The sequence below is a fragment of the Pelodiscus sinensis genome, unplaced genomic scaffold (genome assembly GCF_049634645.1).
Source record: "Pelodiscus sinensis isolate JC-2024 unplaced genomic scaffold, ASM4963464v1 ctg144, whole genome shotgun sequence".
Lineage (NCBI taxonomy): Eukaryota > Metazoa > Chordata > Testudines > Trionychidae > Pelodiscus > Pelodiscus sinensis.
The window spans coordinates 210,605-233,958 of record NW_027465974.1 but is presented as its reverse complement, the minus strand read 5'-3'; the positions used below and the strand labels follow the sequence as shown (position 1 = coordinate 233,958).

Here is a 23,354-nt window from a genome sequence, read left to right as displayed (position 1 = left end):
AGCAGGAAGGGCTGGTGCTGACTCCCCACCACACCGCCGCCATCATGGACCCCCCACAGGTGAGAGCTCGAGGGGGGGGACTGGAGCAGGGCAGAGGCCCCTGCCTGGGGGGACGCCGTCCCCTGCAGGGGAAGGGCTCAGCCCCGGCCCGCTCTGCCCGGCTGCGTACTGTCCCCAGCGCGGGCTGCAGGCTCGGACGCTGCTGCTGCTGCTGCTGGCCGGGGGGGGCCCTGGGAGCCCCCCGCGGGCGCCGCTTCTGCCGCCCCGTCAACGCCACCATCGCGGCCGAGAAGGACGACTGCCCCGTCTGCGTGACCTTCGCCACGGCCATCTGCAGCGGGTACTGCCAGACCAAGGTGAGGGCCGGGCGGGCCGGGCGCGGGGGGCTGGCCGGGCCGGGCGGGGGGGGCTGGCCGGGCCGGGCGCGGGGGGCTGGCCGGGCCGGGCGCAGGGGGCTGGCTGCTACCCGCCCCCCTGCCCTACCTCTCTCCCCCCAGGAGCCGGTGTACAAGAGCGCGCTCTCGCCCGTCTCCCAGCACGTCTGCAGCTACCGGGCCGTGCGCTACGAGACGCTGGCGCTGCCCGGTTGCCCGCCCGGCGTGGACCCGACCTTCACCTTCCCCGTGGCGCTCAGCTGCCACTGCAGCCTCTGCCCCATGGCCTCCAGCGACTGCACCGTGCAGAGCATCGGGCCCGACTTCTGCAGCGCCCGGGCGGCTTCGCCTAGGGGCCAGGCAATAAACACTGTGTGCCGCCCGCCGGCTCCGCCTGGGTCTGTGCGGGGCGGGGGGGGGGCCCTCAGACCAGCCGTAGATTTGTCCAAAACGTTTATTTTACAAAACCAGAAACCAAAGACGCAGGTCAGCAGGTGGGGGGGGAGGGGGTGTCACGACGTGTCCATGGTGTCTCCCTCTGCAAGAAACAGGGAAGGTTAGAACCGTGGGGGAGGGAGTCAGTGTGGGGCTGGGCTTTGGGGGAAGATGCCCAGTGAGAGCCCCGAGCGGCAGATGGAGAGGACCCCGCTGCCTGCCCCCTTGAGCCGGGGGAGCCCCACACCTGGGCACTGGGGGCAGAGGGGCCCCTGGGTGCCCCCCCCACTCACTCAGCTCGTTGAAGAGGAAGGCGTCCTGGTACTCCTTCATGTACTGCGTGGAGCGCGACTCGTCCAGGAACAGCGAGTACACCCGCTTCACGTCCTCCACCTGCACCTCTGTGCCCTGGGGGCAGAGGGCAGCCTGGCTCAGAGCCTGGCCCTAGGGCCCCCAGGACCTGCCCCCCACCCCCTCCAGAGCCAGGAGAGAACCCCAGGCGTGGAGCCCAGCTTACCCAACCCCCCCCACACCAGAGCCTGGAGCGAACCCAGGTGTCCGGACCCCCGGGCGAGAACCCAGGCGTGCGAGCTGCCCCGCCCGGCCGCACCTTTCTCTTGCGGCACACCAGCTGGCGGCGGTGATGAGCTGGATGGCGTAGCGCAGGGAGGTCTCCAACCCGATGCGCGTCAGCACCGTGTAGGCGTCTTCGTTCATCTCCACGTCCTCCTCCTCGCACCTGGGGCGGAGACAGGGCCAGGGCACTGCTGGGGGGGCAGCTCGCAGCACCGGAAGGCGGCCTTGGCTGGGGGCACCCAGGGGTGTGGTCGGGGGAGGGGTTGCTGGCTGCACAAGCCCAGGTATGTCCCACCACAGCTGGCTGGGCCCAGCCCCCCACGTCCAAGGAGGGGCCCACATGACAATGGCCCTTTGGCACCCAGCAGCTAACCCCCACGGGCGCCCTGGGCAGGGAGCTGGCTGGGAGGGGCCGGGAGCTGTTCTGTGCTGGGGCTGCCGGGGGGAGCCGGCGTCCAGGAGCTCTGCCCTTGGCTCAGACTAGGCTGGAATTTTCTGTTCTCGGCGCTAACCCAGGGCTCCCCACGCTGGGCCTGGACCCCCAGTAACACCCCTGGCTCGTCCCTCTGGCCAAGTCAGAGCCAGGAGCTGGGGGGCTCTCCCTGCGGGTGTCCAGCTTCCCCAGGGCACTCGATGCAGGCTCTGAGGGTCAAAAGCCAAGGGGCTCCCCCCAGGAGAATGCGACCCCGGGGGGAGGGAGGGGGACCTGCGGCTCCGAGGCAGCGCAGGGTGCCGGGCAGGGGCACTCGCGCCCCCCCTCACCGTATCTTGAGGATCTGCTTGGTCTCCTTGTCGCTGTAGGGCGAGGTGGAGATGATCAGCAGCCGGTCCAGCAGGTCGATGGGGATCCCGTGGGGGCTCTGGTAGCTGGTGCCGCGAATCCTGGGGGAGCGAGGTCTCAGGAATGGGGGGGGCTCTAGCCCTCCCCAACAGCCCCCACCCGGCCTGCCCCTGCCCTGGTGCCCACCTGGTGATGCCGCGGTTGGTGGCCATGATGAGCACGGGCGCCATGTCGCTCTCCAGCGCCCGGTTCAGGAAGGAGAAGCACTCGATGTCCAGCATGTGAACCTCGTCGATGAACAGCACCTAGTGGTACGGCTGGGTCACCCCGCCGCCCTCCCCAGCGTCACCCCACCAGACCCCCCCAGCGATCTCCCCTCCCAACGCTCCTGCTCATTTCTTGCACCCTGTGCGGATTAAATACTGTTCTGTGCACTGAGTCGTGTGGATGTGCACCCCCGGGAGACACACGGGCTGCCAAGCTGGACTCTCTCTCGGCTGGTTGCCGCACTAGCGTCAGCCCTTTCGCTTTGCCCCTGCACTTGCCTCCTCACGGGATCACTCAGCCAGTGACACCCCCTGGACCCCTCCTGGGATCACCCAACTAGCCCCCAAGTCCTTCCCTGCAGGATCACCCAGTCAGCCCCCACTGCCCCTCTCGCAGGATCATCCAACCAGTGCCCCCCGAGGAATCAGCCAACTAGCCCTCAGCTCCCCCCGGGGGTCCCCAGCCAGCACCTCCCCCTGCTAACCCCCCGGGTGGATCACCCCCACTCACCCCTGGGATGACCTCGGCCTTGCCCTCCTCACGCCACTCAGCCACCTTGGCGTTGATCTGCTCCCGCACCTCCGCCTTGATCTCCCCGGTGTCGCCTGGGGGCACAGACAGGAGCTGAGGCCCCGGCAGGGCCCCGCTCGACCCCGACACCCCAGCACACATGCTCCAAATGCTCCGGACACAGAGACCCAGCTTCTGGGGGCTCAGGCACTGGATGGGGGGGGGGGGGGGAGAGTCTGCGCCCGCGGGGGCCAGGAAAAGGGCAGGGAGCCCTGGAAGTGGGTGTCAATGGGACTGTGAGGAAGTGGGAGGGGGGGTGCTGTGTTTTACCCGGATAGTGTGTCTGCACCTCAGTTTCCCCATGTGCTGAGTGTGTGACCGGGGGGCGGGGGAGTGAGAGTTGGTTGTTGCACAGGACCAGGGGTGAGCCCCGCCTTGCAGGTGTGCGTGTCCGGCCGGGAGTGGAGGGGTGTGGGTGTGCGTGAGAGAGAGAGAGATGAATGGGAGATTCTAGTCTCCTTGGTACGCTACATGCGAGTTCTGTTGTCCCACAGTAACCCCGTGGGTGCGCCTCAGTTTCCCTGGGCCCTGCACCCGTGCTTGAATGGGGATGGGAATTTCGGGTGCAACTCCTCTCCAGTACACACCGGCTGACACCCTTCCTGCCCCAAGCCCAGGAGGGGGACGGCCAGGTGACACCCTTTGCCCAGGAAGCAGGACAAAGATCTGGGGGGAAGAGGAAGGCTGGGAGCTGGGAGGGGGGCAGGCTGGGGAGGCAGGGCCTGGCTCTGGGCCCCTCTCCCCAAACTGGGCTGCCCTGACTGCGCTTGGTCCCTGCGCTGACCGGTCTGTGCTGCGCCAGGTCCCTGTCGCCTCAGACCCTCCCGCTCTCCCTGACGGCTGCAGGTGGGGGGGGGCGCGCAGGGCCCAGGACTCCCCCACTCCTCTGTGACACGGGGGGCGTAGGAGACACAGATCATGCGGCATAGCGGGTCTGGCCAGTGGGGGGACACGGGGATACAGGACGGAGGGGGCGGAGTGGAGAGGGGCCCAGGCTCAAGGCAGGTTCCTGTGTTGGGGCCAGATGCTCACGAACTCTCCTGCCTGATGCTGACTGAGTCACTCGGGCTGGAGCCCAGGGGTCCCTGAGGGGCCTGCAGGGGCTTAGAACGGTGTGTGTGTGTGTGTGGGGGGGGGGGGGGGGCGAGAGGTGTACTAGGAGGAGCTGCACCCTGGGAGAGGGGTGACGAACCAGGGGATTCGGGGAGCGCTCAGTGCCCCCGGTGTATCGGGGGGAGGGCTGCTGGTACAGGGCACAGCACAGAATTGGAGCCCAGCAGATCCAGCTCGGGCGGCACAGCCGGGTCTGGCCAGTGGGATGCCCTGCCCAGTTGGGCCCAGCTTGGGCCGGGGGAGGGGAGAGGGGCCCTGGGGACAGACGAAGGCCAGGGTGGGGCCGCTGGCGAAGGACACGCTGGCCGAGGGGGGCCAGGCCTGCAGGTTCCTGTGCTGGGTTCAAAGTTCAATAGATCTGCCTGGTTTGAGCTGGAGAACAGGGCTCCACAGCACAGACAGGCTGGGGGCTCTGGGAGGGGCAGTCCCAGGAAGTGGCCCTCAAGGGGGTTCCCCCAGGGACCCCACGGAGCACAGGAGTCCTGTGAGTCTGTGACCGGGGGAGAGGGGAGGGGCCGGCACACGGGGATGAGGGTGTGATGGGGGTACCCGAGAAGAGGCCAGGAAGCCCTGGGTGGGGCAGTGGGGGCCCCGCAGGGGGGTACCTGAGAAGAGGGCCAGGAAGCCCTGGGTGGGGCAGTTGGGGGGCAGTGGGGGCCCCGCAGGGGGGTACCTGAGAAGAGGGCCAGGAAGCCCTGGGTGGGGCAGTTGGGGGGCAGTGGAGGCCCCGCAGGGGGGTACCTGAGAAGAGGGCCAGGAAGCCCTGGGTGGGGCAGTTGGGGGGCAGTGGGGGCCCCGCAGGGGGGTACCTGAGAAGAGGGCCAGGAAGCCCTGGGTGCGGCTGTTGATGACGTCGATCTCGTGCAGGACACGGTGTGGACGACCTCCTTGCGCTTCTGCAGCTCCCCATCCGGACACTGCACAAACTTGGTCTGGGGGAAGGGACAACTCAGATCCCATCCCCCTCAGTCTCCCACTGCCCCTCCCCCCCCTGCATTTCCCAATGGGTGGGGGGCTCAGAGCCCAGCACGTACCTGGGCGCCCATAGCGTCATAGTCGCGCGCCCGGGTGAAGGAGCGCCCCAGCTTGCTGATCTTGCCGGTGGCTTTGTCAATGGTGATGACGTCCCTGCAGGGAGAGGTGTGGTCAGCTTTGGGGGGGAGGGGTGGTCACAGCCCAGGCCGGTGAGAACACTGGGCCATTGTATGGACGCCTCCAGTGGAGCCACAACTCCCACAGGGCCCCCTCCCTACCCGTCAGCCCCCCACTCACCCCGCCTGCACTTTCTCCTTGGTCAGCGACTCGATCATCTTGCTGCCCAGGTCGTAGATCGTTTCCATCTCCGTGGTCTTCAGCGTCAGCTTCCCCACCTTGGCGCCCTGCGTACGGGGGTAGGGTGTGTGGTCAGACCCCCCTTCCCCACTGTCCCTGGCAGAGAGCAAGTGGGGGGATGGGCACTGGCCCACCGGCCATGGGCAGGCTTGCTGGGGGCTGGAGTAGAGAATGGGAGGTTCCCATTCTGGGGGGAGGGGGGGGGGGGGGAAGAGGCCAGTTCCTGCAGAGGGGAGGCAGGGAATGGGGGCTAAGTTCACCCTAAGCTGTGTGGCCACGGGGCAGCCTTCTAACCCCCCGGTGCAGGGGCTCAGGGCCTTAGAGCTGCCACGGTGGGCAGACACACGCCCCGCACCTGGCCCGGAGCTGCGGCAGTGAGAAAGGCCTGGCAGAGCCTGTACCCAAAACCCCTCAGCCCCAGCCCCACCACGGATCCCACACCCCCAGCCAGAGCCTGCTCCCACCCGCCGAACCCTTTGGCCCCAGCCCGGCCAGACCGTCCACGCCCAGAATGAACGTGACGTGCGCCATTATGGAGGGGATGGGCCAGTCGCCACCTGCTCGCACACGTAACATTCACTCTGCACGTGGACATCACAAGTGAGGGACCGGTGAGTGGGAGGGGCGTGTTCGGGGGGGGGCAGGGAATGGGAGGGGACCTGTTCTGAGGGGCACAAGATGGGGGCAGGAGCATGGCAGTGCCAGCCAAGCCAGTTGTCTTGTCCCCAGCCAGCCAGCCCCACCACCCTGCCCCCGCCCTACTCACGGTGCCGGTGGCTGGGCGGTCGATCTGGATCTCCACCACCTCCCCCTCAATGATCTCGGTCTCCTCCCTGTGGCGAAGGAGAGGGCCAAGCTCAGTCCTCTCCCCACATCTTGCCAGTGGCTCCCTGGGACACAGGAACAGCTTCCCCAATCGCCCCCCATGGGCAGGCAGCTCTGTGCCCACTATGGCACCTGCCTGGCTCCCAGCCCTGCTGCTCTACCCACCCCCCTCCCAGAGCCAGCACGAGAACCCCACAGCCCAGGCTCCCAAGCCCCTGCTGTTACCCCCCAGCCTCCCCCACCAGTGCTGAGCCAGAACCCTGGGGTCCAGGCCCGCCCCTCACTTGATGCGCACGCCGATGGAGCGCCGAAAGGCCTGGGTCAGCGCCTCAGTCTTGCTCATCTCCAGGGAGAAGATCTCGCTGCCCGCGATGGCCGTGAAGGGCGTGTCCAGCCCCAGTGCCTGCGCCATGCCTGGGGGGCAGGGGGGGACCTAGTTACACGGGGGGAGAGGCAAGCCGAGGATCCCTGCTCCTGAGCCACCACTCAGGGCAGGGCAACTCCCTCGAAGGGTCCAGCCATCTACAGCAGAGTGCCAGGGCGGGAGGGATTCCCAGGCAGGGAGAGGGGGCGGATTCCCTGGGTGCGGGGCAGACACCCCGAGAGAGCATTCCTCGGATGGGGCAGGGACTCTAAGGAAGGGGTGGGTGCGTGTGATGGGGATTCCTGGATGGGGGGGGAGCCGGCAAGGAGGGACTCCAGTGCCCTGAGCGCGGTACCCATGGCGATGGCCGTCTTGCCGGTGCCCGGTTGGCCAGCGATGAGGACGGCCCGGCCGGCGATCTTCCCTTCCTTGATCATCTCCAGGATGACGCCCGCGGCGCGCCGGGCAGCCAGCTGGCCCACCATGCCCTGCGAGACCTGGGGAGAGACAGGGTGGGTGCTGGCAAGGGGGGGGGGGCCGGCCAGCTCCCCTCCACCGCCCCCCCGCCCCACACCCACAGACCCGCCCTTCTACCCCAGTCACGTGCAGCCTCCCCCCATAGGGGACCCCCCCTTCCTGCCAGACCTGCCCAGCTCCACCCCCACTCAGCCCCCCAACCCCCACTCAGCCCCCCTCCCCCGGTACCTGTCTGGGCTCCAGCGCATCGTCCAGGCCCAGCCCGCGGATGTGGGAGTGGGCGCCTGGGGACAGAGGGGAGGCGCCGTCAGCTGCTGCCCCGCCCCTCGCCCCGCCCCCCCGCTGCCGCCCCTCGCCCCGCCCCCCCGCTGCTGCCCCGCCCCGCGCGCCCCTCGCCCCGCCCCCCCGCTGCTGCCCCGCCCCCCGCGCCCCTCGCCCCGCCCCCCCGCTGCTGCCCCGCCCCCCGCGCCCCTCGCCCCGCCCCCCCGCTGCTGCCCCGCTCCTCGCCCCGCGCGAGGGGCGCCCCGTTGCCATGGAGACCGAGCCCGGCCCGGGGGGGACTCACCGATGCGCTCGATGCGCGTCACGTCGCGAACCTCGGGCACCTTCGTGCTCTGCGGAGAGACAGAGACCGGTCAGGGGGGGGCGGGGGGGGAGCCGGGGGGGGGCAGGGGGGGAGCGCGCGGGGGGGGGGGTCCGGGGGGGTCCGGGGGGGCGGGGCGGCCGCGCTCACCGCCGTTGCCATGTTGCTCGGAGACCGCAGCGAGCCGCCGGCGCGGACCGGAAACCGGAAGTGGCCCGTCGCCGCCACGCGCCGAGCGGAGGGAGCCGCTCCCGCCGCCGCTCGATGGCCCGCGGTCCTCCAGCCCCGCCCCCTCCCTGGCCCCGCCCCCCGACTCTGGCCCCGCCCCTCTCCCTGCCCTGCCTGGCGGCCCCTTCCTCACTCCGCCCCGCCCCGCCCCGCCCCGCCCGCCACTTCCTCCCGCCCCGCGCCCCTCCCTAGGAATTGGTGACACTTCCCCTTTAAGACCTTGAAGCACGTACCGTCCCCTCCCCCACGTGTCCCTCCCCCGCCGGGCACCGGCCACGTTAGCCAATCAGAGCCCTCGGGCGCCTGCGGGCTCCACTCAGAATCAGGCGGCGCGCATGGGGCGGGGCGGCGCGCAGGCCACGCCCCTGGTGGGCGGGGCTCCGGTGCAGCAGAGCCCGGCGGGGGAGGGGCGGGGTCAGTCTGAGAGCAGCGCTGCGAAGTGGCTGGAGGCGCTGGGGGGAGGTGAGTTGGGGGGGGGACTCCGTGAGCCCCGCATGTTCCCCCCGCCCCTTCTCCACCCAGGCCCCCCCCCTGCATCCAGCCCCCCCTGCATCCAGCCCCCCTTCATCCAGCCCCCATCTCCCCCAGACCCCCTCTCCTGCATCCAGCCCCCATCTCTCTCCAGCCCCCCTGCATCCAGCCCCCATCTCCCTCCAGCCCCCCTGCATCCAGCCCCCCATCTCCCTCCAGCCCCCCTGCATCCAGCCCCCCATCTCCCTCCAGCCCCCCTGCATCCAGCCCCCATCTCCCTCCAGCCCCCCCTGCATCCAGCCCCCATCTCTCTCCAGCCCCCCTGCATCCAGCCCCCATCTCCCTCCAGCCCCCCTGCATCCAGCCCCCATCTCCCTCCAGCCCCCCTGCATCCAGCCCCCATCTCCCTCCAGCCCCCCTGCATCCAGCCCCCATCTCCCTCCAGCCCCCCATCTCCCTCCAGCCCCCCCTGCATCCAGCCCCCCCTGCATCCAGCCCCCATCTCATCCAGCCCCCCATCTCCCTCCAGCCCCCCTGCATCCAGCCCCCCATCTCATCCAGCCCCCATCTCATCCAGCCCCCCTGCATCCAGCCCCCGTCTCCCTCCAGCCCCCCCTACATCCAGCCTCCCATCTCCCTCCAGCCCCCCCTGCATCCAGCCCCCATCTCCCCCCAGCCCCTCATCTCCCTCGACCCTCCTCCCCTGCATCCAGCCCCCCATCTCCCTCCAGCCCCCCTCCCCTGCATCTAATTCCCCTAGGCCCTCCCCTGCATCCAATCCCTCATCTCCCTCCAGACTCCCCCTCCCCCTCCCCTGCATCCGGCCCCCATATCCCCCCAGCCCTCCCTCCCCTGCATCCAACCGCCCCATCTCTCCCCGGTTCCCTCCCCTGCATCCAGCCCCCCATGTCCCCCCACCCCCCTTACCTGCATCCAGCCCCTCATGTGCTCTTGAGTCCCCTCACTTGAATCCAGCCCCCCATGCACTCCCCAGTCCCCTTACCTGCACCGTGCCCCCATGTCCCTGCCAGCCCCTCCCCCCACCCCATGTCCTGCCCCATATCTTCCCCAGGCCCGGATGTTCCTCCCAGCCCCCTACATTGCATGTCTCCCAGTCCCTTCTTCTGCATCCAACTCCCCATGTCCCTCCCAGCCCCCTTCTCCCTCCAATCCTCCATGGGCCGTCCAGCCCCCTTCCCCTTTTACCTCCCCTATTCCAGCCCCCTTATGGGCTCCTTACTGCCGTCTCCCAGCCCCCAACCAGCCACGGCTCTGCCCCCTCTTTCCTGTGGGTCTGGTAGGTGGGGGTGTCCCAGGCCTGGACCCCCCTCCTGTGAGCCTGTGCTGCAGAGTAGCAAGGCTGTGACCCCCTGTCTGTCCCCCCAGCCCAGCACCCGGACCTGGCTCCTGCAGCGCTGCCCTCCAGCCTCAGCCGCCATGCCCCTGGCTCGCAGCCTCTCCGTCACCTCCCTGACGGGGCTGGAGGACTGGGAGGATGAGATTGACCTGGAGAACGCCATCCTCTTCGAGGTGGCCTGGGAGGTGGCCAACAAGGGTGAGCTAGATGCCTGAATTCTCTCCGGGGTCAACATCAGCCCTGGCTCTGGCGGGCGGGGCTGGGAGCCAGGACTCCTGGGTTCTGCCCTGGCTCTGGGAAGGGAGTAAGGGCTAGTGGTTAGAGGCGGGCGGGGCTGGGAGCCAGGACTCCTGGGTTCTGCCCTAGCTCCAGTAGGGGGGGTGGGGCCCAGCGGCAGTCAGGCTGGGAGCCTGGGAGGTCGGGTTGTGAGCTGCTGGGGGCAGAGCGTAGTGGCCTATGGGGTGGGGGCAGGAGCATTAAGCCTGGGGGACGAGCAGGGGGCAGGGCAACGGGGGTCTGACTCAGTGCCCCTGCTGTGGGCACGGGGCAGAGATGGGCCCGTCCCAGCTCGGCCCCCCTGCTGGCACTGGGGCTGGCACTGGGGCCTTAGGGCCATCACTGCTAGTTGGGGGATGCCGGGCTGAAGGGATGGGGTAGGGATCAGTGGGAGGTGCTATGTCCTGACAGACTGCCCCCTTCCTAGGCCCCCTCCTTCAGTGGGGCACGAGGGGTGCTGGTCTGGGGGGGCGGGCCAGGGGATCAACAGAAGGCAGTATATTGCTGGCCCCCGTGCAGCGCCAGGGGGCGGTATCTGTGGGGTGTCCTGTCCTAAACTCTTTTGGGCCTGCTCTACGGGGCCTCCCGGGCGAGGGGCCCCCGTATCCTCAGCCCCCACCCTACACAGAGGCCCAAGTCCTGACGTTGGGGGGCTGAGTGGAGCCGGTCTGAGCTGGGGGGGCATTGTGCAGTGGGGGGTAGGGGCAGGCTAGGAGCGAGGGGGAGCCGGGCTAGGGGTACAGACCGGGAAGGTTTGACAGTGGCGGGGGGGAGAGGGGTTGCCGGTTTTGGGACCTGGGGAGGCTGAAAGCCCTGCTGGGGTGTGGGGCAAGGGAGTCAGGGAGGGGCCCTGCAGCTGGGGGCCCCACGATGCACTGGGGCTGTGGTCTGCCTAGGCCGGTGCCTCGAGGGGGCGGGGTCTGTATCGAGGGGGTCCCCACCCCCTGGGCAGTGGGGTGGAGGTCGGGGGGGGGTCAGGCAAAGAGGCGAGGGTCCATGGGGGTGCCAGAGGCTGTGTCTAACCCCTCCCCCCCGCAGTGGGGGGTATCTACACGGTGCTGCAGACCAAGGCCAAGATCACGGCGGACGAGTGGGGGGAGAATTACTTCCTGATGGGGCCCTACCTGGAGCAGAACGTGCGCACCCAGGTGGAGCTCATCGAGCCCCCCCACCCCGCCGTGCGGCGCACCATCGACTCCATGAACGCCAAGGGCTGCAAGGTGCGAGCTGCAGGGGGGAGGGGGCACGGAGGGGGTCCCAGGATGCCAGCCCCTGCGAGGGGAGGGACGGGGCCCACGAGTGCGGGGCGCCAGCCCGTCCGTGCAAGGGGAGGCCTTGCACGCTCAGCGCACCAACCGGGGGAGGGGCCTCCTTGCCCTGAGGGGGAGGGGCCTGAAGTGACCCTGTTGCTCCTCCTGATCCAAGGGGAGCCCCCACCCTCCTCTGCATCCGGGTCCCCCTCTTCTTGATCTGAATGATTCTTCCACCCGCCCTCCTGAGCCGGGGAGTGAACCCCGGTGCCCTGGCTCCCAGCCTCTTGCTCTAACCACTAGGCCCCGCTCCTGGAGCCCTGATCCCGCTGTGCACCCAGAAATCCTGTCCCCTATTAGAACAGTCCCCGGTGTTTTGGGGGCAGCTCGTTTCTCCCCCCCCCTCCCTCCCCAGCAGGCACCATGGGGATGCCAAGCCCCCTCCCCTTGGCCCGGTGCCCCGAGGGGGCTATCTTTAGCAGCCAGGCTCACGTTGCTCCCCAGCAAAGGTCACCCCCCCCCCCACGTGTTGTTTTTCTCTGGTGCTCAAAATATCTGCCCTGAAGTTCCCTCTAACCTGGCGGGGGGGGGGGGGGGCGCTGGGGCTGGAGCGGATGGGGGGAGGGCTACGTGAGGGGGCAGGAATGGGCTAACAGCATCCAGGCCCCAACGCTGTTCTTGGGGGGACTTCCCCAAGGGGACAGATGGGGTCCCAGCTGGGAGTGTGCGGGGCAGGGGCTTGGTGCATGTCCGGGGGCCCCTGGGGAAGCGGGTTTGGGGTCTTGGGGTCGGGGTCCCGGGGGGGGGGCCGGGAGCTCCGTCTCACCCCGGCCCTCCCAGGTGTACTTCGGGCGCTGGCTCATCGAGGGGGGCCCCTACGTGGTGCTGCTGGACGTGGGGGCCACGGCGTGGAGCCTGGACCGCTGGAAGACGGAGCTGTGGGACAGCTGCACCATCGGGGTGCCCTGGTACGACCGGGAGGCCAACGACGCCGTGCTCTTCGGCTTCCTCACCGCCTGGTTCCTGGGCGAGGTGCGTGGGGGGGGGGGGGGGTTACCCTGAGTCCCCGACTGACCCAGTGCCCCTGAGCCCGGCCCAGCCCTGCCCTCGATGCTTGATGACCAGTCACAGAACCCAGGCGTCCTGGCTCCCAGCCCCCCGCTGTAGCCACTAGTCACCACTGCTCCCCCAGAGCTGGGGAGAAAGCCCAGGCATCCTAGCTCCAAGCCCCGCCCCCCCTGCGTAACCACTAGCTCCCACTGCCCTCCCAGAGCCAGGGAGAAAACCCAGGCGTTGTGGCTCCCAGACGCCCCCCCCCCCGCTCTAACCACTAGCCTCTACTGCCCTCCCAGAGCCAGGGAGAGTATCTAGGCGTCTTGGCTGCCCGCTCTAACCACTAGCCCCTACTCCCGTCCCAGAGCCAGGGAGAGAACCCCGGCGTCCGGACGGGCGCTCACTCGCTCTCTGCCCACCCCCCAGTTCGTGGCGCAGTGCGATGAGAAGCCGTTCGTCATCGGCCATTTCCACGAGTGGCTGTCCGGTGTCGGGCTCGTCCTCTGCCGCACCCGCAAGCTGCCCGTGGCCACCATCTTCACCACCCACGCCACCCTGCTGGGGCGCTACCTGTGCGCGGGCAGCGTCGACTTCTACAACAACCTGCACAACGTGAGTGAGGGCACGGCCCCTGCCAGAGCCGGGAGAGCCCTGGAAACTTGGCTCCCCAACCTCCTCCCGGCTCTAACCACTAGACCCCACTCCCTGCGCACAGCCCGGGGAGAACCCAGGAGTCCTGGCCCCCCGGCCTCCTCCTGGCTCTAACCACTAGACCCCACTCCCTGCACAGAGCCCGGGGAGAACCCAGGAGTCCTGGCTCCCCGCCCTCCTCCTGGCTCTAACCACTAGACCCCACTCCCTGCACAGAGCCGGGGGAGAACCCAGGACTCCTGGCCCCCTGGCCTCCTCCTGGCTCTAACCACTAGACCCCACTCCCTGCACAGAGCCAGGGGAGAACCCAGGAGTCCTAGCTCCCCGCCCTCCTCCTGGCTCTAACCACTAGACTCCACTCCCTGCGTAGAGCTGGGAGAGAACCCCGAAGTCCTACCTGCCTCCCCCCCTCCGCTCCAACCGCTAGGCGTTACCGCTCGCCTGTCTCTTGCCCTCCTGCCCCAGTTTAACGTGGACAAGGAGGCGGGGGACCGGCAGATTTACCACCGCTATTGCATGGAGCGTGCCGCCGTGCACTGCACCCACGTCTTCACCACTGTGTCCCAGATCACAGCCGTGGAAGCTGAGCACCTGCTCAAGAGAAAGCCCGGTGAGGAGGTGGGGGGGGGGCGGGTGCAGGGGGACCCCTCGCCTGGCACCGAGATGCAGCCCCTCTGGGGTGGAGCACAGGCGCAGCGGCATAGAACGGTGGGGACGGGAGGTCCCAGGCTCAGCTGTTTCCCACTAACGGCTGCTCCTCCCTGGTCCCCCCCCTTTCCCTGCCCCTCCCCCCCAGACCTAGTGACCCCCAATGGCCTGAATGTCAAGAAATTCTCGGCCATGCACGAGTTCCAGAACCTCCACGCGCAGAGCAAGGCCCGGATCCAGGAGTTCGTCCGGGGACACTTCTATGGGTGAGTCCCCGACGGCCCAGGGGAGAGAACCCAGGAGTCCCGGTGCCTAGCCCCTGCCCCCAGCCCTGGGCCCGGCTCCTTTCTGCTGGGTTGCCCGTCAGCGCCCCCTGCTGGCCGGCTGTGATATTGCAGACGCTGGCTCTTCCCTGTTCCTTGGGGGGCTGCGCTCAGACGTCCCCCTTCACCCCAGCGCTAGGCCATTGGACTCCTCCTGGCTGGGGGTGCAGCTGGGTCTGGGGTGGGGTGCGGGGATCTGGGGACCCCTCGCCTGGCAATGGGCGCATGGGGGCTCCCTCCGGGCAGGCTGCAGGGGCTGGGACTCGGGGGGACCCCGATTGCAGGCTGGGGGGCTGGGCATTCAGCGCTTTCTCTCCCCCAGGAATCTGGACTTCAACCTGGACAAGACCCTGTTCTTCTTCATCGCCGGTCGTTACGAGTTCTCCAACAAGGGAGCCGACATCTTCCTGGAGGCGCTGGCCCGGCTCAATTACCTGCTCCGGGTACTGGGGGCTCCCTGCCCGGTGGGGGTGGGGAGGCGTCTGTGCTGCAGGTGCCTTGTCCCCCCCCCGCGCCCTGGGGAGGGGCCCGGCGGGCTGGCACGCCCTTCCTGGGGAGGTGCCCTGGGCCTGGTTCTGTGCCCGTAGCCTGCGGCCGGCGCCAGGCTGGGAGTGCGTGGGGGGCTGGCCGGGTCAGGGCGCGGTGGGAGCCCCCTCGGGGCAGAGTGGTGGGTCGCTGGTACAGGAAGGAGACGGGGGCGTGAGCGGGGCACAGGCCTCGGACTCCTCGGCTTGGTGTCCCATTCGCAAGGGGTCCGACGCACCCCTGGCAGCAGAGGGCGGGGGCCTCTGAGGGTCCGTGTGGGAGATTCCTAGCTGGGCTGAGAGCAGTGGGGGCGGGGGGCTCTGGGGTGGGACTTGAGCTGTTCCAAAATCCCCCCCCCCCCATCTCTGCTGTGGGCTGAGGAATGGCCCAAAAGGCCCCTCTACCCAGGGACTGCAAGACAGCTACCATAACGCCAATATTTAAAAAGGGCTCTAGAGGCGATCCCGGCAGTTACAAACCCGTAAGCCTAACGTGGGGACCAGGCAAATGAGTTGAAACAATAGCAAAGAATAAAATTGTCAGACACATGGAAGAACAGAATTTGTTGGGCAAAAGTCAACATGGTTTCTGTAAAGGGAAATCCTGTCTTACTAATCTATTAGAGCTCTTTGGAAGGGTCGACAAGCGTGGACAAGGCGGATCCAGTAGATATAGTGTGCTTCGATTTCCAGAAAGTCTTTGATAAAGTCCCTCATCAAAGGCTCTTGTGTAAATTAGGTTTTCATGGGATAAGAGGGAAGGTCCTTTCATGGATTGAGAACTAGTTAAAAGACAGGAAACAAAGAGCAGGAATCAATGGTAAATTTTCAGAACGGAGAGGGGTAACTAGTGGTGTCCCCCAAGGGTCAGTCCTAGGACCAATCCTATTCAACTTATTCATAAACGATCTAGAGAAAGGGGTTAGCAGTGAGGTGGTAAAGTTTGCGGATGATACTGAACTGATCAAGATAATCAAGACCAAAGCAGACTGGGAAGAACTTCAAAGAGATCTCACCAAACTGAGTGATTGGGCAACAAAATGGCAAATGAAATGTAATGTGGATAAGTGTAAAGTAACGCACATCGGGGAAAAATAACCCCAACTACACATACAATCTGATGGGGGCTAATTTAGCTACAACTAATCAGGAAAGAGATCTTGGCGTTATCGTGGCTAGTTCTCTGAAAACGTCCACGCAGTGTGCAGCGGCAGTCCAAAAGCAAATAGGATGCTAGGAATTATTAAAAAAGGGATAGAAAATAAGATGAAGAATATCTTCCTACCCCTATATAAAACTGTAGTATGTCCGCATCTTGAATACTGTGTACAGATGTGGTGGTCTCACCTCAAAAAAGATATTTTGGCCTTAGAAAAGGTTCAGAAAAGAGCAACTACAATGATCAGGGGTTTGGAACGGGTCCCATATGAGGAGACGCTAAAGCGACTGGGACTTTTCAGTTTAGAAAAGAGGAGACTGAGGGGGGATAGGATAGAGGTCTATAAAATCATGAGTGGTGTGGAGAGGGTGAATAAAGAAAAGTTATTTACTTGTTCCCATAATATAAGACCTAGAGGACACCAAATGAAATGAATGGGCAGCAGGTTTAAAACTAATAAAAGAAAGTTCTTCACACAGCGCATAGTCAACCTGCGGAACTCCTCGCCAGAGGAGGCTGTGAAGGCTAGGACTAGAACAGAGTTAAAAAAAGAGCTAGATCAGTTCATGGAGGTTAGGTCCATAAAAGGCCATTAGCCAGGGGATAAAATGGTGTCCTTGGCCTCTGTTTGTCAGAGGCTGGAGAGAGATGGCAGGAGACAAGTCGCTTGATCGTTGTCTTCGGTCCACCCCCTCTGGGGCACCTGGTGCTGGCCACTGTCGGCAGACAGGATACTGGGCTAGATGGACCTTTGGTCTGACCTAGTGTGGCCATTTTTCTGTTCCCCCATTCACACCCGTCCTCCGGCACCCCCCAGGTGAATGGCAGCCAAGTGACCATCGTGGCCTTCTTTATCATGCCGGCTCGGACCAACAACTTCAACGTGGAGACCCTCAAGGGGCAGGCCGTGCGCAAGCAGCTCTGGTGAGCCCGCCCCACCCCCGCTCTGACCAGTAGGTGCCACTCCCCTCCCAGAGCCCAGGCGTTCTGGCTCCCAGCCCCCTGCTCTAACCACTAGACCCCCCCCGCCCCGTGGGTTCCAGGGGCCCGCCGAGAGAGTCATGTCAGGACAAATTGCTTAGAACCAGGGCTACTTATAGCCCCAGCCTGGGACGGGGCCTTGCTCTAAGGCTCCAGGCCAGCCACAAAGACAGACACAACCTCCCTAGGCCCTCGGCTTCTCCTGGGCTACCCCCCAGCTCCCTCCTGCCACGGGCAAGGGGCTCCGGAAACCCATCTCGCCCACCCCGAGCAGGTCCTGCCCGCCCCAAAGTCCCAGCTCCGTTGGCACTTCAGCTCTGCGGCCCCTTGGAGCAGGCGTCTCGGATTATTTGCCGTGGGGAGCAGGGCGCTTAGAGAAACGGCATCGCAGGCCCCAAGTGCCGGCTTCTCAATCTCCGAAGCCCGTCCCCGGGCAGGCTGGGTCCCCCGGCACACCGGGCTCAGCTGCCCCGAAGGCAAACGCAGGAGCCTCTGGGGCCCTTTTCGTCCCCTTGCTCCGGGGAGAGGACGTTCTGCCCGTGTGTGTTAAACATCCAATAAGGGCACCACCCCCCTTCCCTCCAGAGCTGGGGACAGAACCCAGGCATCCTGGATCCCAGCCCCTCTGCTCCAACCACTAGGCTCCCCTTCCCCCCCCCCGAGACAGAGCCCAGGCGTCCGGGCTCCAGCATCTCTCTCTCTCTCTCTCGGCAGGGACACAGCCAACGCTGTGAAGGAGAAGTTTGGGAAGAAGCTCTATGAGTCGCTGCTGATGTGAGTGGTGCCCCCCCCCCCCCCCGCCGTCAGCAGCCTGGGGGATGGGGGATGGGGCTGCCAGTCTTTTGGCTTCACTGTGATGGGTGGCCCTGGGGGGGAGCTGGGGGCAGAGGGATGCATGGAGACGCCCGAGGGGGGAGGGGGCTCTGGCCTTTGGGTGGGGGCTGCAAGGACTGGGAGTTAGGGGGTGCCAGTGCTGGGCTCTGCCCCCCCCCATTAATACTCCTCTCCCCCCCCCCCCCCCACCAGCGGGAACCTGCCGGACATGAACAAGATGCTGGACAAGGAGGATTTTACCATGATGAAGAGAGCGATCTTTGCCACCCAGGTACTGGACGCCTGGGTCCTCCTGGCTCGGCTGGGGTGGGGTCTAATGGATGGAGGGGCCAGGAGCCAGGGGAGAGCGGTCTAGTGGTTAGAGCAGGGCGGTGGGGGCTGCGAGCCCGGCCCCCTGGCCTGACGGGCATCTGTCTGTGTCCCAGCGTCAGTCCTTCCCCCCGATCTGTACCCACAACATGCTGGACGACTCCACGGACGCCATCCTCAACACCATCCGGCGCATCGGCCTCTTCAACAGCAGCGCCGACCGCGTGAAGGTGAGCGGGGGGGAGGGCCGCCCGGGGGGGCTGCCCTGGCCAGAGGTAACCCTCCCCCCTCTGTGCCCCAGGTCATCTTCCACCCCGAGTTCCTGTCCTCCACCAGCCCCCTGCTGCCCCTGGACTATGAGGAGTTCGTCCGAGGCTGCCACCTGGGAGTTTTCCCCTCCTACTACGAGCCGTGGGGCTACACGCCAGGCAAGGGGCCGGGCGCCCGGGCCCACGCTGGGGGCGGGGGGAGCGGGCAGACAGGACCCGCTGCTGGCAAGGGAGAGGGCTGCTGGGTTACAGGACGGAGGGGGAAGGGCAAGAGTCAAAATGTCTGGGTTGGGTTTTCATCTGCACTGATTTGCCCCTGCCTCAAAGAGGCTGCATCCCGGGACTAGGCGGGAGGGGGGCGGGGAGGTCCCCGGATACCCAGCCCCCTGCCAGCGAGGGGGGGCCCCGGATACCCAGCCCCCATGCCCCAGCTGGTGGGCATCCATGAGCCATCGTGCTCTGTTGGTGGGGTTGTGGGTCAGACGGGGCGAGTGGTACCCAGCTGCCCCCCCCCCTCCCCGCCTCTCTAACTCTCCCCTCCCTCCCCCCCAGCCGAGTGCACAGTGATGGGCATTCCCAGCATTTCCACCAACCTCTCCGGATTCGGCTGCTTCATGGAGGAGCACATCGCCGACCCGTCCGCCTACGGTGAGCCCCGGGCCCTGCCGCGCCGCACGGGCAGCCACTCCGCCTGTCCTCCCCTCCCCCCCGGGCAGCCCACCGTAATCTGCTCCTGCGTGGCCGGGGCAGGCGGGCCTTTGCCTCATCTCCCGGCCCCTGAACTCCCCCCACTCCGTGGCAGGTCCCTGTCAGCTACCTGGCACTAGGAATTCTGCCTGCAAATATGCACCCTGAATTGGATGGGCTCCCTTTTTCCCCAGTCCCATACTGAATGCTTGTGACGTAGTGGGGGGCTGTCTGCTCTGTAACCCGGGGTCCCCCTGCGCTGGGATGGGATTCCCACTGACTCACCCACATGTGTATTAACCCCCCCCACACACACACACACCCAGGCTCAAGTCTCCCAGGGAGAGAGACAAAGGGAGGAAGGCAGAGACCAACACCTGGCTGAGGGGCAGGGCCTTGGGGGGAGGCAGTTGCTGCCTGGGAAGCAGGGAGAGCACAGGCTAAGCTGGAGCCATGAAGGAGAGAGACTGAGGAGGAGGCTGGGGTTGTAGGGGCCCAGTCACCCCCATCTCAAGGGGGCCTGAGGGATCCTAGCCCTAATTCCTGTAAGGAGATTCCGTCTGTGCTGTGCTGTACCCTGAAGGTACAATAAACTCCCTCTGTTCTACTGGCTGGTGGAGTCTGTACGGGGCTGCAGGATCTGGGGAACCCCCAACTCGCCATCACAATGCTTCGATCTTTTTTGCATTGCTATCGACAGGTCTGCCATTTGCATCTGGTAATGGACCAAGTCCATTGCTAGGGCTGATTTTCTTCCTAAGAATGCTTTAAAAAAACCCACAGCAAACCCTCATTATCCTTCACTCTGCTGGCTCTAGATTTCGCTTCGTGTCCTTTCGCTTCCCTTATCAATTTTCTACAATCCCTCCTTTTTGAGAAGTGTCACCTTTCTGTTGCTCCCACTTGTTTTATAGTCTCTTTGGTTGTAGAGTTACCATTATTTCTCCTCCTCCTCTGCCCCACAGGGATCTACATCTTGGACCGGCGGTTCCGGGCGCTGGACGACTCCTGCACCCAGCTGACGTCCTTCCTGTACAGCTTCTGCCAGCAGAGCCGGCGGCAGCGCATCATCCAGCGCAACCGGACTGAGCGCCTCTCCGACCTGCTGGACTGGAAGTACCTGGGCCGGGTGAGCGGGGGGCAGGGCTAGGGGACGGGGGAGGGGGCACTGTAAAGGGGCATGGAAGTCGAGAACCCTGGGGGAGGATGGAGGCGGGGCCAGGTCAGTAGGGAAGAGAGGGGTACCGCAGCGACAGGGGGATGTGGGCCTGGCTGGGGGTTATGGGGCAGTGGGGGTCCGGACTCGGGGATGGGCCCCCCATGGTGAGGCAGGGCCAGTGACCCCGGGGGGCTGTCAGGGTGAGAGATCCCTGGCCGAGCCATATGAGGGAAGAGCTGGAGTAGGAGGGATCTCTCTGTGGGAACAGAGCCCCCGGGGGAGAATCGGCTGCTGTCGGGGGGGGGGGGGGGGGCAGAAGGGAGCCGTGGGGTGGGTGGAAAGAGGTGGGGGAGGCCCAGCCCGGCTCCCCATAACCCGCCCTGTTTCCTCGCCACAGTATTACATGTACGCCCGCCACATGGCACTCTCCAAGGCCTTCCCCGACAACTTCACCTACGAGCCCCCGGAGCAGACGGCGGTGAGTGTGGGGCCCCCTTCCCCCCCAAGGCACCCCCGTGTACCCGCTCCCTCGGGGCCCCTGCCCCGCCCCAGAGGGCGTCTCCATGCCAGGGACGTGCTCAGTCCCTGATTCTCCCATGTCCCCGTTTGCCCTGCCTCCCCCGAGGGGTCCCCAGCCCCAGGCTGTGCCTCGCGTGGCCACGTCTGGGCGCTACCGGGCGTCTGTCTGTCCTTGCAGGCGCAGGGATTCCGCTACCCCCGCCCGGCCTCCGTGCCGCCCTCCCCCTCCATCTCCCGCCACTCCAGCCCCCACCACAGCGAGACGGAGGACGACGACGAGCGGTACGACGAGGAGGAGGAGGCGGAGAAGGACCGGCAGAACATCAAGCCCCCGGCCACCATGGGCTCCATCCCGGAGTGGCGCAAACCCAAGAAAGGCTCCAGCGAGGCCAGCACCTCGTCCAATGCGTCCAATGCCTCCACCCCCACCCTGCCCTCCAGCCCCAGCGACCTCAGCAGCCCCACCAGCTCCATCATCGAGGAGAGGAACTAGTGGGATTCTAGACTGGTCTAGAAAGAGGGGGTAAAACCAAGGGGTTCTAGGTGGGTCTAGCACTGGGGCACCCCTCCCAGGCACAACGGTTACAAACACCCCCTCCACTCCCCTGCTTCCGGCGCTTCCCCTAGAACCCATCTCGCCCTTTGCAGGGTTCTAGATCATTGGTTCTAGGTCATCCAAAACAAGAGGCAACCCTCATGTGAAAAGGACCTAAGTATCCCCCTCCCACCTTCCATCACCCGCTTCTGGCTCTCCCTCGGGAGCCCCCAAATGATGGGGTGTTTGTGTTCTAGATCAGTGGGGGAGCTTTCTAGAGTTTGCTCTCCGAGTACACTCTGGTCTTCTCCTCCAAACTATCTAGAATGCCCTCCGGGTTGCCTGCAGCATTCTGGATCCTTCTAGTCTTTGCAGCTGCCACCCTTTGGGTGGGGCCTCTAGCAGGGTGGGTGCTAGGAGCGTGCTCAGCTGTTGTCTAGAAAGAAGGCCACTCAGGAACAGGACCTGACTCCCACGTCGTGGGGTTGGTCTGGATCCTGCAAGAAGGCCTCTCCCTCAGGCAGGCAGGGCAGCCTGGGGCTTTCACGTTGGGAGATCTGGATTGTTTCAGACTGTGTGTGAAAATGGGGGCCCTGTGGGGCGTATCTAGCCTACAGGGAACGGTCGAAAGAAGATGTGCAAATTCTGCGGGACTTTGCGGATCTTCTTCCAATCGCACGTTCGAAAGCAGAGCTTTCCAAAGTGAAAGTAATTAAGAAGCGGCTTTTTCAGCGACCCCCTCCCGTTGTTGAAAAGCGGCGTCAACCTCCTTTTTTGAGGAAGGGGGAGGTTAGCTGGAAAAAACGTGTCTTAATGACTTTCATTTTGACCGTTCCGCGCAGTCTAGATCAGCCCGTGATGTCTAGAGGGGGGGGGGTCCATCAGCAATGTAGGGTACCCTGGCATGGTTCTTGGGTGACAGATGAGGCTCTGGAGTAGCGTTTGATTGGATTGTCCCAGAGCAATGTGCTGAAATAGGAGGGTTCTGGAGCTGTTTAAGAGGGACAGTCCAGAATTGGGACCTCCAGGGGAGTGCTGTGAAGTCTAGACTGTTCTGGATTCCTCTAAAACTCAGTGCAATACAGGGATGTGTGTTGGAGCCATATGTACAGGTTGACGTTGTGTCCTAGATCAGTCCAGAAGGGTCATGAGATGTCAGGTGGTGGTGTGTGCTCTGGAAAAGGTGTCTCGAATGGCATCTCCGGGAACAGAGAGTGCCAGTGGGTGCTGCGAACGAACGGAGGGGGGCTGGTTCCTGAGCTCCAGAAGGCAGGTCAAGCTAGATCATTCTAGAACGGTGCGGGCTGGCAAGCCCAGGCCTTCTAGATGCATGGTGCAGCACGACTGAGAGCAGCATGGCTGCGAAAGGGGGTTTCTGGATCATATTGGAGCTCGCTCCCGAGCCGGGTGTGTAGGGTGGAACGAGGCCTATGGAGCTGCAGTTCTAGATCATTCTCGGAGGGTCAGTGTGGCTGCTAGTGCCCCCTGCCTGGAACACGGGTCTAGAGCACACGCTCTAGGTTATTTGAGTCACTTGCCATGTTTGAGCTGACAGCGTTAGCTCATTCTCAAGGCTCAGGGTTGAGTCGGAGTTCTAGATCATCCCCACTGCTCTAGAACCCGGCTGGCTCCGGGATGGAGTCTGGGCAGCAGGAAGGCTTCTGGATGCAGCGTGGGGGTTGCAGTCTGGTTCCCTGCCCTCTAGTGCCAGACCAGCTGACAACCCAGCCCGGCTGCATGAGCTCTTGTCTAGAACCCACCCGGTGCCCCACAGCTGGCCCTGCTGCAGCCTCTTCCCCCCACCCCCCCCAGGCTGCCAATTTCCCTCAACCCCCAACACAAGGAAAATCAGGTTTCCAAGCGATTCGGGCTGCTAGCCTCTGCCCCCTCCCCTGTGCCTGGGAGGGGAGCCCCCCTCAACTGGTGACTGGGGGGGGTGCTGTGGGATGAGCCCCCCACCCCGCGGCTCGTCTTTATATTTATGGCTGTTGCAAATGTCATTGCTTGGGTTCAGTTTTGTCTCTCCCTGGCCAGAGGGAGCCGGGCGGCCCAGCCCGAATAAACATTGAGCTAAGCTCCAGCCGGCAGCTATAATCTGGGGGGGGGCCCTGCCTGCTCGTGCCGTGTGGTCCCTGCTGGAGGCTGGGGGGGTAGGGCACAGGGGAGTCCCCTTGCCTGGTGCTGGGACATGGCCCCTCAGCGTGGGGGGCTGGGGATCCTCCAGCTGGAGAGACAGCCCTGGGGAAGGAGGGGACCCCTCAGGGTGGGGTGTTGGGCAGACAGGGCCCCCCCCTTCCTGCAAGGGGGGGGCAGGGATGTGGTGACTCCTCACTGGGACCCAGCCCACATGCGCTGGGGGGGGGGGTGAGCGGTGGGATTCAAACCTGCCACACACCCCCTCAGCCACATGCTGAGGTTGGGGCC

At 65.4% G+C, this 23,354-nt stretch overlaps 3 protein-coding genes across 3 annotated transcripts; 2 read left to right on the top strand and 1 right to left on the bottom strand.

The window, feature by feature from the left end:
* Positions 1-10: 10 nt before the first annotated feature.
* On the top strand, positions 11-813 carry LOC142825603 (lutropin subunit beta-like; the record flags this gene model as incomplete). Its single annotated transcript, XM_075917526.1, is given in 4 exon segments — positions 11-222; positions 224-356; positions 498-761; positions 808-813. Coding segments are annotated over 4 exon segments (615 nt in total), but the record flags the coding sequence as incomplete, so codon positions are not given.
* Position 814: 1 nt separating this feature from the next.
* LOC142825608 (ruvB-like 2) lies at positions 815-8,003 on the bottom strand. The gene is given in 17 exon segments (XM_075917537.1): positions 815-912; positions 1,103-1,217; positions 1,420-1,442; positions 1,445-1,548; positions 2,148-2,267; positions 2,353-2,471; positions 2,944-3,038; positions 4,926-4,985; positions 4,988-5,048; positions 5,151-5,244; positions 5,389-5,495; positions 6,215-6,281; positions 6,558-6,687; positions 6,993-7,134; positions 7,343-7,398; positions 7,680-7,728; positions 7,848-8,003. Coding segments are annotated over 17 exon segments (1,380 nt in total). The 5' UTR covers positions 7,860-8,003; the 3' UTR covers positions 815-886.
* Positions 8,004-8,237: 234 nt separating this feature from the next.
* Positions 8,238-23,010, top strand: LOC102462946 (glycogen [starch] synthase, muscle). Its single transcript, XM_075917536.1, has 17 exons — positions 8,238-8,387; positions 9,783-9,951; positions 11,068-11,249; positions 12,120-12,311; positions 12,759-12,944; positions 13,449-13,593; positions 13,780-13,897; positions 14,277-14,397; positions 16,455-16,561; positions 17,333-17,392; positions 17,645-17,723; positions 17,878-17,991; positions 18,063-18,189; positions 18,583-18,678; positions 19,683-19,846; positions 20,274-20,354; positions 20,574-23,010. The coding sequence occupies exons 2-17, from the start codon at positions 9,834-9,836 to the stop codon at positions 20,886-20,888; spliced, it is 2,205 nt and encodes a 734-aa protein (XP_075773651.1). The 5' UTR covers positions 8,238-8,387; positions 9,783-9,833; the 3' UTR covers positions 20,889-23,010.
* The last annotated feature ends 344 nt before the right edge of the window (positions 23,011-23,354 follow it).